Source organism: Morus notabilis, unplaced genomic scaffold, assembly GCF_000414095.1.
Source record: "Morus notabilis unplaced genomic scaffold, ASM41409v2 Scaffold1379, whole genome shotgun sequence".
In the NCBI taxonomy this organism is placed as follows: domain Eukaryota; kingdom Viridiplantae; phylum Streptophyta; class Magnoliopsida; order Rosales; family Moraceae; genus Morus; species Morus notabilis.
In genome coordinates, this window is record NW_010360711.1 from 235,859 (window position 1) to 249,530 (window position 13,672).

At 35.8% G+C, this 13,672-nt stretch overlaps 2 protein-coding genes across 2 annotated transcripts in view; one reads left to right on the plus strand and one right to left on the minus strand.

Annotated features, from left to right (window-relative positions):
- Window positions 1–2,590: 2,590 nt before the first annotated feature.
- On the plus strand, window positions 2,591–7,813 carry LOC21396553 (SWI/SNF complex subunit SWI3C). Its single transcript, XM_010097121.2, has 9 exons — window positions 2,591–2,839; window positions 3,018–3,569; window positions 3,873–4,408; window positions 5,049–5,406; window positions 5,487–5,560; window positions 5,841–5,971; window positions 6,301–6,374; window positions 6,466–6,650; window positions 7,017–7,813. The coding sequence occupies exons 1-9, from the start codon at window positions 2,812–2,814 to the stop codon at window positions 7,488–7,490; spliced, it is 2,412 nt and encodes an 803-aa protein (XP_010095423.1). The 5' UTR covers window positions 2,591–2,811; the 3' UTR covers window positions 7,491–7,813.
- Window positions 7,814–8,791: 978 nt separating this feature from the next.
- Window positions 8,792–13,672, minus strand: part of LOC21396554 (metal transporter Nramp5) — a 5,081-nt gene continuing 200 nt past the window's right edge. The window contains exons 2-13 of the mRNA XM_024164962.1: window positions 13,286–13,364; window positions 13,149–13,189; window positions 12,955–13,033; window positions 12,717–12,821; window positions 12,377–12,486; window positions 10,865–11,046; window positions 10,655–10,724; window positions 10,336–10,509; window positions 10,001–10,105; window positions 9,396–9,527; window positions 9,208–9,303; window positions 8,792–9,115 (exon numbers count right to left, since the gene is read on the minus strand). Of these exons, the coding sequence (XP_024020730.1) occupies window positions 8,792–9,115; window positions 9,208–9,303; window positions 9,396–9,527; window positions 10,001–10,105; window positions 10,336–10,509; window positions 10,655–10,724; window positions 10,865–11,046; window positions 12,377–12,486; window positions 12,717–12,821; window positions 12,955–13,033; window positions 13,149–13,189; window positions 13,286–13,364 (1,497 nt within the window). The remainder of the gene's footprint in view (window positions 9,116–9,207; window positions 9,304–9,395; window positions 9,528–10,000; window positions 10,106–10,335; window positions 10,510–10,654; window positions 10,725–10,864; window positions 11,047–12,376; window positions 12,487–12,716; window positions 12,822–12,954; window positions 13,034–13,148; window positions 13,190–13,285; window positions 13,365–13,672) is intronic.

Consider the following 13,672-nt stretch of genomic DNA (forward strand, 5'->3'; position numbering starts at 1 on the left):
GCAAAGTGGCCCAGCCAATGATCACTAAACCGTGTCAGGCCTCGTACAAAAAGTTTGCTGCCATGACCCATCGGCCATCTCAGAGGAAAACGACATGTTTATTTTATTAGTTAGTTTGGTACGTGATTTAAATTAGAGTGATTTTAATTATTATTTTAAAATTAAAATTATGATTTATAATTTTAAAGTTAAATTATAATTATAAAATAATAATTTAAAATTATGAGTTTAAATCAGTTTGAATCAAGAGAATGGTAGTTTTAAAATTATAAGTGATTTTGGTTTAAAACATCACATTAAATATGATCATGAATCATCCAAATTAAATACTGATTTTGAATCATGATTTAAAATAAATAAACACTGATTCTGAATCATGATCTAAAATTATGATTTTAGATCAATCTATCAAACAAATCCTTAGATGTTGCGATTATTTAAGAATTCGAAATATAAAAAAAAATTGGAAAAGTAGTGTTCCAAAAAAAAAAAGGATAGTACCCACATAGTGCTTACCATTCAGGAACTAACGTGGTAATAACTAATAAGTAATGACCCCAAAAATTTATATCCGCAAACAAAATCTCATTTTTTTAGATTTAAATTTATTGTCGTTGGGAACAAAACAACGACACATGATTTACAATTTATACTTCAGTTGTCATTGCAAAGGATGCGCGATTAATGGTACATTTTGCTGTCCTCTAACTCTAACCATAGAAACGACATGTCATTTATATCACAAAATTTCTCGCAGCAACATGAAAACGACAGGAAATTTTAAGGCTTTATTGCACCGGTACCCCTCAACTTTTTGTGATTGGTAAATCAGTCCTTAAACTTTTTTTCTTCACAATCAACCCCTTAAACTTTAAAAGCGCCGTTCACGAGTTTAGAATTCAAATTTTACAACAATAAAAAGCTCTCAAAAATAGTTACATCTAATTTTTTTACTACATTAAAAAATTCTTATATAAAATCATATCTAACTCAAATTAAAAACTCGAATCAACGAATTAAATAGACATGTATTGTATCAGTGTCCTTCTGATCACATCTGTTAAATTACAAATAGTTCTTACCCACTTGACCTTTTTTTAAGGGCATGCTGGTCTTTTTGTAAGAAAATAAATTGAAAAAAATTATAATTTTTATGGTCTCATGGAAGCACCTTCCCACTCACCCAGATCTTCATCAGCCCCCCCTCTACTTCTGACCTTACCGTATCTCCTCATTATTGTGCTCCTCTTCCTTGGCAAGTCACTGTGTTGCCAGACCTTTTCTCTGCTAGATCTTGTTGTTGCAATGCCATATCTCGGCCTTACCGCACCTTTTTCTCTGCTAGATCCCGTCGTCGCAAAGCCCCTCTTTCTCACCAATCTCTGCCTAGCCATGCCTCCCCTCCACGAAATGTGGCCATCGCAACGCCCCTCTCCTTCACCAGATCTTGGCCTTGCCGTGCCACATTCTTCGCTAGATCTCGTCTTCATGACGAGCTTGCTCTTTGGAATTTTGTTCTCTTGCATTTTCTAGTTTTAGGTTGGGTCATGGTCGCTTCTTTTGTTTTGAATTTTGTTCTTTAGAATTTTGTGATTTTCTTGTTGGATTTAGATTTTATTTTCTGAAATTTGTGAGTTTTTACTCTTTTTTTCCTTCAAATTTTCTGCGTTTTGGTTGTTTAGTTGTGTCGTGGGAAGGAAGGAGAACAATTAATCGCATGGGGAAGAAGAAAACCATTGTTGTCAATCAAAAATGAAATTTACTGTGGTTTGCAAATTAATTTATTGCCCCGTTTAGTGTGCAGAAGATAACCATTGATGATTTTTCATTTGTCTTCCTCCCTTTTAATCTACTGAAGATCTCCATTGTCTTCAATCAGAAACGATTTTTTTTTAGAAAAGCAAATTAATTGGAGAATGCAAGGGAGCCTTTGACGAAAAGCAAATTAATTTATTTGCAAAATATAAATGTAGCCAACTCATTCAATACACGTGTGTTGTGATTAGGGAATGGGAGAGAGATTTTGGATTGAATCTGTCGGAGAAACTATGGTTCGTTTCGCTGATTCGAGTTTTGCTACAGTAAAAAACTCTCACAAATAATCACATCTAACTTTTTTACTACAGTAAAAAGCTCTCACATACAATTAAATCTCAACTCGAATTCTAAACTCGAATCAGCGAAACAAACGAGTATTGATTTCACTTATACAGAGTTTAGAATTTAAATTTTACTGTAATAAAAATTTTAATTTTTTTATTATAATAAAAAAATTCTCATATAAAATTAATTAAAAATTTAAATTAACGAATTAAATAAACCCATTAATTTATAAATTTTCAAGTTTTGCCCCTCATTCAATGCCCATGTGCGTCAATTTCCGTTAATTTTTTGACGGAGTACCACTAATACAACACATTTTAAAGTTTAAAGGGTTGATTGTTAAGAAAAAAAAGTTTGGGGACTGATTTGCCAGTCCCGAAAAGTTGAGGGGTACCGATGGAAAAAAGTCAAATTTCAATCGACGTGTCGTTTATTTACAAAGTTGCTCACTTGCCATATTATCACACGCGCGAATGGGGACCTTATTCTCACGCTCTCAAGCTGAATTTTTCCATTGAAGAATTTTGCTCGGCAAAGCCAAACAGTACACAAAGCTGAAAGGAGAGAGAGAAAGAAAAGCCCTATTCTCTGTCACTCGCACTCTCTCTCTCTCTCTCTCTCCACCATCCTTGGGAGGAGTTTGATTCTATTTTGCACCAATCAAAGACCCCACAAATCTCTTTCTCTCCCCTCAAATCCATTTGCGCAATGCCAGCTTCCCCTTCCTTCCCTTCAGGTAACTCTCCCTAACCTAATTCTCCTTTCTCCCCCCTTCATTTCTCAACAATTTCACATTTTTTTTTTCCTTTTTCATGAAATTTGCATTCACAAATTTTTTCCTTTATTTTTAGCCCTAAATTTAAGGAATTCTGAACTAAAATGTTTTTTTTTTTTTTGGGGGTTTTTTTGTACAGACGGGAGGGGCAAATGGAGGAAGCGAAAGAGAGAGCCCCAAATCAACCGGAGGATGAAGCCAGAGGATGAAGACGAAGACGAAGAGGACGTCGATGACGACCTCGATCAGCAACGCGAAGACGATTATTCCGAGGGTGGGGCCCACCCAAACCCCCAACAATCGGGTCGGCCCGCCTCCGCCGATCCCGGCCCTCCCCAAGAGGCCGAGGTCCTATCCGACGGCGGCGTCCGCTACTGTGACTTCCCTCCGGTGGTCCGCCACGCAGTCAATTGGCCCCACCCCTCCCTGCTCGCCATTGTGGCTCTGGAGCGCGCCAATCAGAGCGGGGAGAGCAAGGCCCAGGGCCAGGGCAGCCCCGTGTTCTTGGAGAACGTGTCGTACGGCCAGCTCCAGTCGCTATCCGCCGTGCCAGCCGATAGCCCGGCCTTGGACCAGGACCGCTCCGAGGGCGGGAGTTCGTCGTACGTGGTGACTCCGCCGCCGATTATGGAAGGCCGGGGCGTTGTTAAGCGGTTCGGGAGTAGATGCCATCTCGTTCCAATGCATTCCGGTTCGTTAGTCCTTTCTCATATTCTCCTAGGCCTTGCATTTTTGGTGCTCTATTTTAGGTCAATTTGACAAAATTCGTGCTGATTAAGAACTTCATTTCCATTTCCCTAGCAAATAATATGCGGTTGGATTTTATAAAATTGCATGCTTTACTTGTGTTCTTCATCATATGATGTCCAATAATAGGTTGTATTGTAAATTCCGGGTCTTGAAAGAATGGACGTTTTAGAGAGGTTTACACTTTACACTTTTTTTTTTTTTTTTTGGTTTTCATTTGTTAGGGGTTTTCTTTTTCTTGTGGCAGATTGGTTTTCACCAGCCACAGTGCATCGATTAGAGAGACAAGCGGTGCCTCATTTTTTCTCAGGAAAATCACCTGACCACACTCCCGAGAAATACATGGAATGTAGGAATTATATTGTTGCCAAGTACATGGAGAACCCGGAAAAGCGGCTCGCAGCCTCTGATTTCCAGGTATTGATAGTTGGTATTGATGGCGAAGATTTGAATAGGATAGTTAGGTTTCTCGATCACTGGGGAATTATCAATTACTGTACTGCTGCACCAAGTCGTGAGCCTTGGAATGGCAGTTCCTATTTGAGGGAGGATCCAAATGGTGAGATTCATGTACCATCAGCCGCTTTAAAGTCGATTGATAGTTTAATCAAGTTTGACAAGCCCAAATGTAAGCTTAAGGCGGCTGATGTTTATACGCCGTCGTCATGTCATGATGACAATGTCTCTGATTTGGACAACAGAATTCGTGAGCGTCTATCTGACAATCACTGTAATTATTGCTCTCGGCCTCTTCCCACCGTGTACTATCAGTCGCACAAGGAGGTAATTTCTATCATCTTATAAGTATTGTCAAAATTTCTTCAACCTGCCACTGCTAGATGTTTTTTGAATTAGAACTACTTTGCAATAGAGTTCTACAGCTGTTAATGTATTATAGAGGATGTGTTCTACAATGGGATTACGTTGGAGTTACCAAACCTCTGTTGAGAATAATATGAGATTATGCACTCTGTACTGGGTAATCTGATCTATAGAAATTTGAATTTAATATGACTTACTAGACTATGGATTTACTATGTTTACTAGACTATCTTGTATACCGTGAAATGTCTTTTAGAACTTTTTTAGTTGCTTCAAAACTGTTTGCAATATTAAACATACCTGCCATTATGGGGAGTGAAAGGGGAGAAGTGATTGCAATTTAAGTAATAGTTTCCAGTGGGTACAAGGAAACAAACAACTGATTGGCTCGATAGATTTGAAGCTATTTGTTAATTCCAGAGTTTCATGCTGGTTCTGTAAAGTCTTTAAAATCTATGGTTGTGCCTTCATATAGAGGCAAAGACATTTTTCTATAATAAAGTGCATGACTTTACGGTTGAAGGACCATCTACTTTGCTTGTAATGTCGTTGGGTTCAGTTTAAATTAATTATATTGGCTGATTAGTGTCTTATGAAACAGGTTGACATAATGTTGTGCTCTGATTGCTTCCATGAGGGAAGGTATGTGACTGGTCATTCAAGCTTAGATTTTACACGGGTGGATTCAACAAAAGATTATGCTGATCTAGATGGGGAAAGTTGGACTGATCAAGAAACATATTTGCTACTTGAAGCAATGGAAATATACAATGAGAACTGGAATGAAATAGCGGAGTATGTTGGTACGAAGTCTAAAGCACAATGCATTCTTCATTTTCTCCGCCTGCCTGTGGAGGATGGGCTACTGGAAAATATTGAAGTTCCATCTGTATCATCCAATCAGTCAAATGGAGATGTTCACGGAAGATCACATGCAAAATCAAATGGGGGTTCGGCAGGTCTTCTCATTTCTATCGTTCTTCACTTATCTAGTAAAGGGAATATATTTTTGACGTTTTCTGTCTTTGATCTTCTCTAGGAGTGTACCAAGAAGAGGCTGATTTTGAAAGCAGATTCCCCTTTGCAAATTCTGGGAATCCAGTCATGGCCCTGGTAGGTATCAAATTTTACTTCCAGAGAGGGCACAAATTGAAACAAACGGAGAATGAAAAAGTATAATAGAGATAGTGAATGAATATTTAAAAGAAATTTCCAGAAGATAGGTTTTTTTGCTGCCTTACAATCCTCTTCATAAGTTTGTCAACTAATGGAAGGATCCAAAAAGAAGATTAACTTGTTTTAATCAAGGGAAAGGAATAAGAGTTTATGACAAGTGAAATTCTAGACTTTGGTTGTCTTTCCCTGCGTAGCTAACTGGTGGAACGTCTTGCAGGTTGCTTTTCTGGCCTCTGCTGTTGGCCCCAGAGTTGCCGCAGCTTGTGCGCATGCATCCTTGGCGGCATTGTCTGAGGATAATGGTTCTGAGAGCCTGTTACAGAAGGAAGGATCAGGACATAGTAATAGGTGGGTGTCTTTTGTTCTGACGTTGATTGCTAAGGATTAAGCTATTTCACGTTTGTTGCATTCGTCCTCTAGATGTGTTTCTTGCTTTCAGTAACTTCTAATTATGCAAGATTTTGGTAATTCATTTTCATGTCATACAACTAAAAGGGGCCTACTTCTGCTAATCTTTAAGAGTAATGAGAGGCTTAACTGCTGGTTAAAATGTACGATGGAAGAAGGATTTGGGAAAACCAAATAAAATCTTTGCCAGCAGTTTGTTTGTGTACATCACTCTTATGGCAAAAATCAATTCAGTTCACAAATTTTAAAATTTCTCTTTGCGCGTGAAGGATGACTTCAGAGAGTTTGCATGGGAGAGATAGTGGTCATCAGGGAGAGATTGCAAATTCAGTTCACCAAAAAGGTAATGAGATTTTCGTCTTGTCTTCAGATTTGGTTCCTCTCCTTTCCCCTCTCTCACTTCCGTTCTCTTATTTTATGTGTTTAAACATTAGACAACAACTCAGCGACGCCTAGTTCAAGGGATCAAAATGAGGCAGGGACTGCTCCATTATCAGCGGAAAAAGTTAAAGCTGCTGCTAAGGCTGGCCTTGCTGCGGCAGCAACCAAGGCAAAACTGTTTGCTGATCATGAAGAACGTGAAATTCAGAGACTATCCGCTAATATTATCAATCATCAGGTATACAATTTGTACATGGGAGTTTCTTTTCAGTTTTACATCATGTTGTTGTACAAATAATATAGATGCATTACACAAAGCATAAATAAATGTGTTTTATGCTTATCAATGCATGCAAATTATTCAGTTTTATATTGCTTTTGGGATTGGTTATTAGGTTATTGAAACGTTTCATTTAACTGTGAATTCGATTCTATTCTTCTCATTTGCTATATGCCAAAGTTTCAACGAATAGTTTCCCAATGACAAAGATTCTGTTATTTTTGCTTTTCAATTTTCATCATAACGGGGCAAATTTGATTTTTCTGGCTATCTTATAATGAACCAACCTCTTTAACAATATCTGTGCTGTGAAATTTCTGACAGCTGAAGAGATTGGAGCTGAAGTTGAAGCAATTTGCCGAAGTGGAAACATTTCTAATGAAAGAATGTGAACAAGTGGAGAGGACAAGGCAGAGACTTTTTGCTGAGCGGACTCGATACATTGCGTCACGGATGGGAGCAGCTGGGGTTACTGCTTCTATGAATCCCCCTGCTGTTGGTCCTTCCATGGCGAACAACGCAGGTAACAACAATAGGCAACATGTTATGTCAGCTCCACCTTCACAGCCCACCATATCGGGATACAACAACAACCAACCACAACAAATTCATCCCCACATGCCATTCATGCCGCGGCAGCCAATGTTTGGGATGGGGCCGAGACTGCCACTTGCAGCCATACAGCCGTCCTCATCTGTGCCTTCGAATTTAATGTTCAATGCCTCGGGGAATGCGCAGCCTAGTCTGAATCATCCAATGTTAAGGCCCGTACATGGTACCAGCTCTGGTTTAGGTTGAAAGAAAATTTTATGTAAATTGGTAAGTATTTCTAGTTCTCTTTTGACCGTTGCTTTTTGCGATAAAACCAAAAGGAAAACCTAGAGGAAATGATTATATGCAATGTGTCATTCATGATTCATCTGTCTCAAATTTTTATAGTTTTTTTTTAGTATATAAATAGAAGTTCAGGGGCACTTTGTAGGCTTTTGTATTGGCATACAATTAATTTTGAAGATTAACTTGGCCAAAGGTGGAATGTGATGTAAAAATGATGTCTGACGTTGCGATCGTCTTTCCCCTTTTTGGCCTCCTTTTCCCTTTTTTTTTCCCCTTTGGCCCTTGCCCTTGCTTTTCTTTTTTTCTTTTCCTGTTTTGTTTCTTCTAACTTGTCTTCTATTTTTCGCTTTCTATATTATCCTCATCATTTAACTTGTACATGGTTATAGAAATAAGCTCATCCAAAAGTGATTCCTGTTGTAAAATTGATGTCCGAAATTGAGTTGTTGTCCCCCACCCCCCCCTCTCTGTTTCCTTTTATTTCTTTTTATCCTTTTAGCGCTTTTTTTATATTGTTATTATTATTATTGCCTTGTTTATTGCCCTCTTCCTTTGTTTCCTCGTGATGAAGGGATTATTACGCGCGAGACTACAAAGAACCGCTTTACGACTTGAATTTTGTATATTTGAGAATTCTATGGTGAGTTATGAAAAAGAGAAAAAAAAGAATATATATGTGTGTGTATATATATATATATATATATATATATATATATATCTTATTTGTACAGCTTTGATCAGTTTTGCGAACTTTTTTTATTTTGTTGTGATTTTAATCGGATTTAACTTTTAGAAATCCAGAAACATGCAGTACTTAAGAGTTGAATTTTAACTTAACGGGACTTGTCAATTGTGAATGGTTTTTTAATCTACCTTCTGAAGATTACATTGCGAGACATAACTTTTTTTTTTCTTTAAGTTGATTTTGGTAATATAACAAGTTGAGCTACACAGTGCCGACTCAAAACTGAATGGAGACTGAAGGACAACTAAGTTTATATCAGTGCCTCATCTCATTTATGAGTCGAGAGACGACATTAGCTAAATAAGCATACAAACATTCCAGGCTATATATATATATATATATAACAGAGCCCTTTTCGTTTTCCTTATTAATTTTATGCAACATTACGCTAGAATTTTATTCCTTTCAAATGCTATTTCCTTTTGCCAATCATTCCTTTTCCCAACTGGCATGAAAATTTGACACTATTTTTTGTTGAGAACAAAGATGGCAACAACACATTATTATAATGAAGTCTCTACTTAGGTAAAGGAATATCGGCCAAATCCTCTCTGTAAGGAACGACACCAACATTAGAAATTTGCCCACTTTCCATTTGAATTTGGGCAAAGGGGTCGTTCTTTTCGGACTCGATAAATGTCACGACGGCGTCTTTTCTGAAAGTTAGATAGATGACAGAAACGATGTAGATTGCCATTAATGGAAACACTACGATTCCAATGAACACGTTTGCCACTTTTGGTAAAGAGCTGTGGATTAGCCAATCTACGAAGGCTGTGCTTAGGTAATATATGTTTATGCCTATGATTCCAAATCCTAGAATCCACGAGAAAACTATGATCTGCATATACCAAGATTTAATCAGATAATAATCGGCTTACATGATCTGCTATGCAAATTAAGTCCTGAAAATTTAGTTTATTTATAACTTACGTAGATTGAGTTCTTGTGGGGTCCCATTTTGGTGGCGCTACTACTGAATTTAAGAAGAGGGATTAGAGCAAAAGGGAGTTCAAAGGAAAGTATCATCTGCAAATTCAGATAAAATGTTTCTATTAGAACTTCGAAAGCGAAACAAGGGGAAAAAAATAATAAAAATTTATAGCAAATTAGAAACGAACCGAAGCAATAATAATGAGTCGACCGGCTCCGGATGAGCCTCCAATAATGGAGACAATGAGACTTGGTGTAATGGCAATGGATCTTGTCATTAGATTCCTCATCCATGTTTTCATCTTAAGGTCCAAGAATCCCTATAAAAACAGCACTACGAAAGTTTATATAACGAAGCAAATTTTTAGTCAAAGCTATAACTGAAATACTCATTTAAGAAAGGGTATTTTACAAATTTACCCCTGAACTTGTATGACACTAATAATTTGCCACCTAAATTTTTAATTTTGACATGTTGTCTCCTCAACTTGTAAAATAGTTGCAATATGTCTCATTTTGACGATGATTGTGTTAAATTAGTGTCAAAAAAACACGTTTGACAAAAATTTCTAACATCCCAATTCATATGTAACACAATTTTCAATTCCTCAACTTTTAATTCCTTTAAATTTAAACAAATTTAATAAAATGAGGTACATTGCAATAATTTTAGAAGTTTGGAGGTTAATTGTCGTAATTAAAAATTTAAAGGACAATTTACTAAATCACGTTGAGAGGGTAATTGTGCTAAAAGCCCTTTGAAAAAAAAAAAAAAGGAGAAAAACAAATGAACCTGCATGATGTATTGTCCTGCATAAGTGCCTGTGATGGCAGAGCTTTGGCCCGAGGCAAGTAACGCAATGGCATAAATAATCTTGCTTGATTTTCCCAATACATTCTGGTTATGCACAAAGTTTGTGTTAAAAAAAAAACTCTAAATATAAATCAAAATGTTAAGCAAATTAGTCATATCACAAAAACCAAATATTAAGGCTGAATTTATTTCGTTAGTTCGAATAACAACTCAAAGTTTTGTTATAATATTTTTTAATAATTTTGTTTGCTACAATATTTTTTTCTTTGAACTCACTTTTTCAATTCTGAGCCATAAAATTGTGGATATAGTACCTGTAGAAGAAAAGAGGCAGAGTTGAGAGTAAGATCGCTACATCTATCCGCATCATCACTGGAAAGGTTATTTGCGGAGCAAACGGTGCCTGATACGGAGATGACAGCCACATTGATCAAGAACGCCACAAACAATGCAAATCCACTCTCTATCAAGAAGAAACGACAAGCATCCTGCAAAATTAAAGTCGTATTTTTACCTTATATATCGTCTATTAATTGAAAAAACAAAAAACAAAAATGGAAATTCAAGTCGTCTAGTTTGTACCAAGCTACTTGTATGTTTCTTAGAATGTTTTTGAAGCGAAAAATTGCTTACATTAATGCCACGCACAGAGTTGGGTACTTTCCTAGAGAGCACAAGAGCCGAGTGCAGGAAAAGATTGTGCCTATGACATTTTAATAATTAAATTAACAAAAACCCCAAGTTAGTAACTTTAATTTTAGCATTTAAAAAAAGGAACTAAAAAGTTCAAGAGTAAAAAATGCTATAGCATGAGACTAAAAAAAGATGATGATATAATCGTACGGCATGATAAGAGCACCCAAAAGGGCGATGGCGTCGCCGGTGGCATCATGGCCGTTGAGCTTGGGAATAAACATGCCCTTGAGCACTCCTGACGCTGGAGGCTTGACATAACTCATTTCTCCGAAGAAACATGCTGCCATTATGAATACCAGCACTGATATTAGCAGTTCTAGCTTCCTAACCTGTTCATTCCCAACAAAATTATGATCATAGAAAATAAAATAAAAAATCAAAATCGTAAATTGTAATTGTTTGACATGAATTTTGATTTTGTCAAATGCTTTGGTCGTTAGCCAAAGGACTTTTATGAAGTATTCTCTCCAAAATTGCACCCTTTTTATTTTAACTCTTGAGCAGTAATTTTTGGAAAGATCGAAATTGGGATCAGTACTAGAGAAATGATAAACATGTATTTTGATTAGGACAGAATATCGAATTGCTTAGATGTGAAGTTAGTAAAAGTATTTGTCTGGGATATTTGATCAGCTTCAACGTGTTATGAGATTTTTGGATGATAAAAATAAATTAAAAAATTTGTTTTGATTTTTTTTTTATTGACCAATGAACAATGTACTAAGGCTCCCGTTCATTTTACCGATTCGCGTTTAAAATTTAAATTTTGTTACAGTAAAAAGCTCTCGAAATAGTCACATCTAACTTTTTTGTTACAGTAAAAAGTTCTCACATAAAGTCACATCTCAACTCGAATTAAAAATTTAAATTAGCGAACTAAACGAGCCCCTAAAACTGTTATGCATACAAACATATACTTGTGTGTCCACATGTGTATGCGTGTGTGTCTATACGTACATCTGGGTGTGTAGGCCTATATGTATGTGTGTGCGTTTATACGTATATTTGCGCACGTACCTATATGTATGGGAGCGTGTGCATACTTGTGATTAGTTTGATTTTTTTTTATTAAGGGAAGGTTGAATTTTTTTTTTCCTTATTAGGGGATGATTCTTTTTCTTTCAGATTAGTCAAGGTCACATAATACTGTGTATATTACTATATAGATATCTATGGCTTCCATATATGCCTGAATATTTACAAAGATAGAAAGAAATCCGAAAGCTAAATTAAAGAGACAAAAAGGACGCATTATAGATGAAAGCGTATCTGCCTAGTTTTTCTTGAATAGAAGGAAATTTAAAGTTGAAAGGGACCAAACTAGTAAGTATGGACACTGGAACAAGAATTCCGTTCATTTCACTGATTCAAGTTTAGAATTCGAGTTTTACTATAGTAAAAAGCTCTAAAAAATAGTCACATATGACTTTTTTATTACAGTAAAAAATTATCACATAAAGTCACATCTCAACTCAAATTAAATAACGATATAGATGACCGAAATCAAATGCCTAAAAAATATATCATAGAAGAATTACTTAAGAAAAATAATATTTGTTATCTAAACTTGGATTATCAAAAAGAAAAAAGAAAGCTATTGGAAATAAGTTAATACTAAAATTATGTTTAATCTGGAAAAAAAAACGTTCAATTACTTACCCCATATCTTTGCAGACCAAGAAGGAGAAGAGTGCTACAGCCGGTCAAGAGAACTCCAACCCAAACTGGGATGTTGAACAGTATATTCAGAGCAAAGGCTGTTCCAATCACTGCCAAAAAAAATAATGAAAAAGAAAAAAATATATTAAATTAGTGTTAACAAAATTATGTGTTTGTAATTTTCTCTGTGTTTTTCTTTAACTTTAGAGATGAAATACCTAATTCGCACAAAAACGACAAACGAAGAGTCCATAACTTAATAATTAATACATGAATGAAGAGATAGCTCTTTAGCCAAAATAATAATAATAAAAAAAGATAAATAAATTAGAAACTATGCCTTCAGGTATATCAGCGGCTATAACAGCAAGCTCAGCGAGCAACCATAGACAGTACTTGACCAACAATGGGTATTCAGCCTTGCATAACTCTGAAAGGTGTTTTCCTGAAATTAATCATGAAAATGGTTCATTATTACATGAAATAATTAAGATGATAATTAACAAAACAGTGGTTCTCAATTAACTATTTGAGAGGAGGAAAAACATTAAATCTAAACCTTTGTTCCAATAAATTACCTGTGGTCACCCCTAGATTTGCTGCAAGTGACTGGATTATGAGGGCAAATATCAACCCAATAAGGATAATCCACAGCAACTGAAAAATGACATATTTTCTCTATTAGTTCTGATTATAATATCTTTGTTAGATATATATACTACGAAGAACTTGATCAATTCGAATGCTTTGTTGATTAATCATTTCTTAATACCTCATATCCGTGGTTAGCTCCAGCTTGCAGATCAGTTTCCACTGTTGCATCAATGTCAGTTACCAAAAATAAGAATCTTGTCAACGAATTATAAGAAGACAAACATGAGAGAGAGAGAGAGAGAGAGAGGTGTGTACAGTTGCCAGGGTCAAGATATGCCAAAGAGACGAGGAACCCAGGGCCTACATAAGCCAGAAACTTTCTCCATCCAGGTTTCTGATCATCAACAAAAATCACCATAATTAGTCAGACTCAAATCTTTGTTATGAAATTGTGGCACCGTTTGTTTTGTTGTTGCGAATTATAATTTAAGTAGTGTTTTTTCTTATAAAATTTAAATATAATTTTTTCTGTTATAATTATTATTTTTTACATAAATTTACTTATTAAATTAAGTTTTCAACTCAAATGAGTAAAAAGAACCGAAAATTTTCAGAAGGACGTTAAGCAAGAACCAAAGCAATACTAATATATATATATATATATATATATTGGTAGACAATGATAAGATGAAAAGACATGAA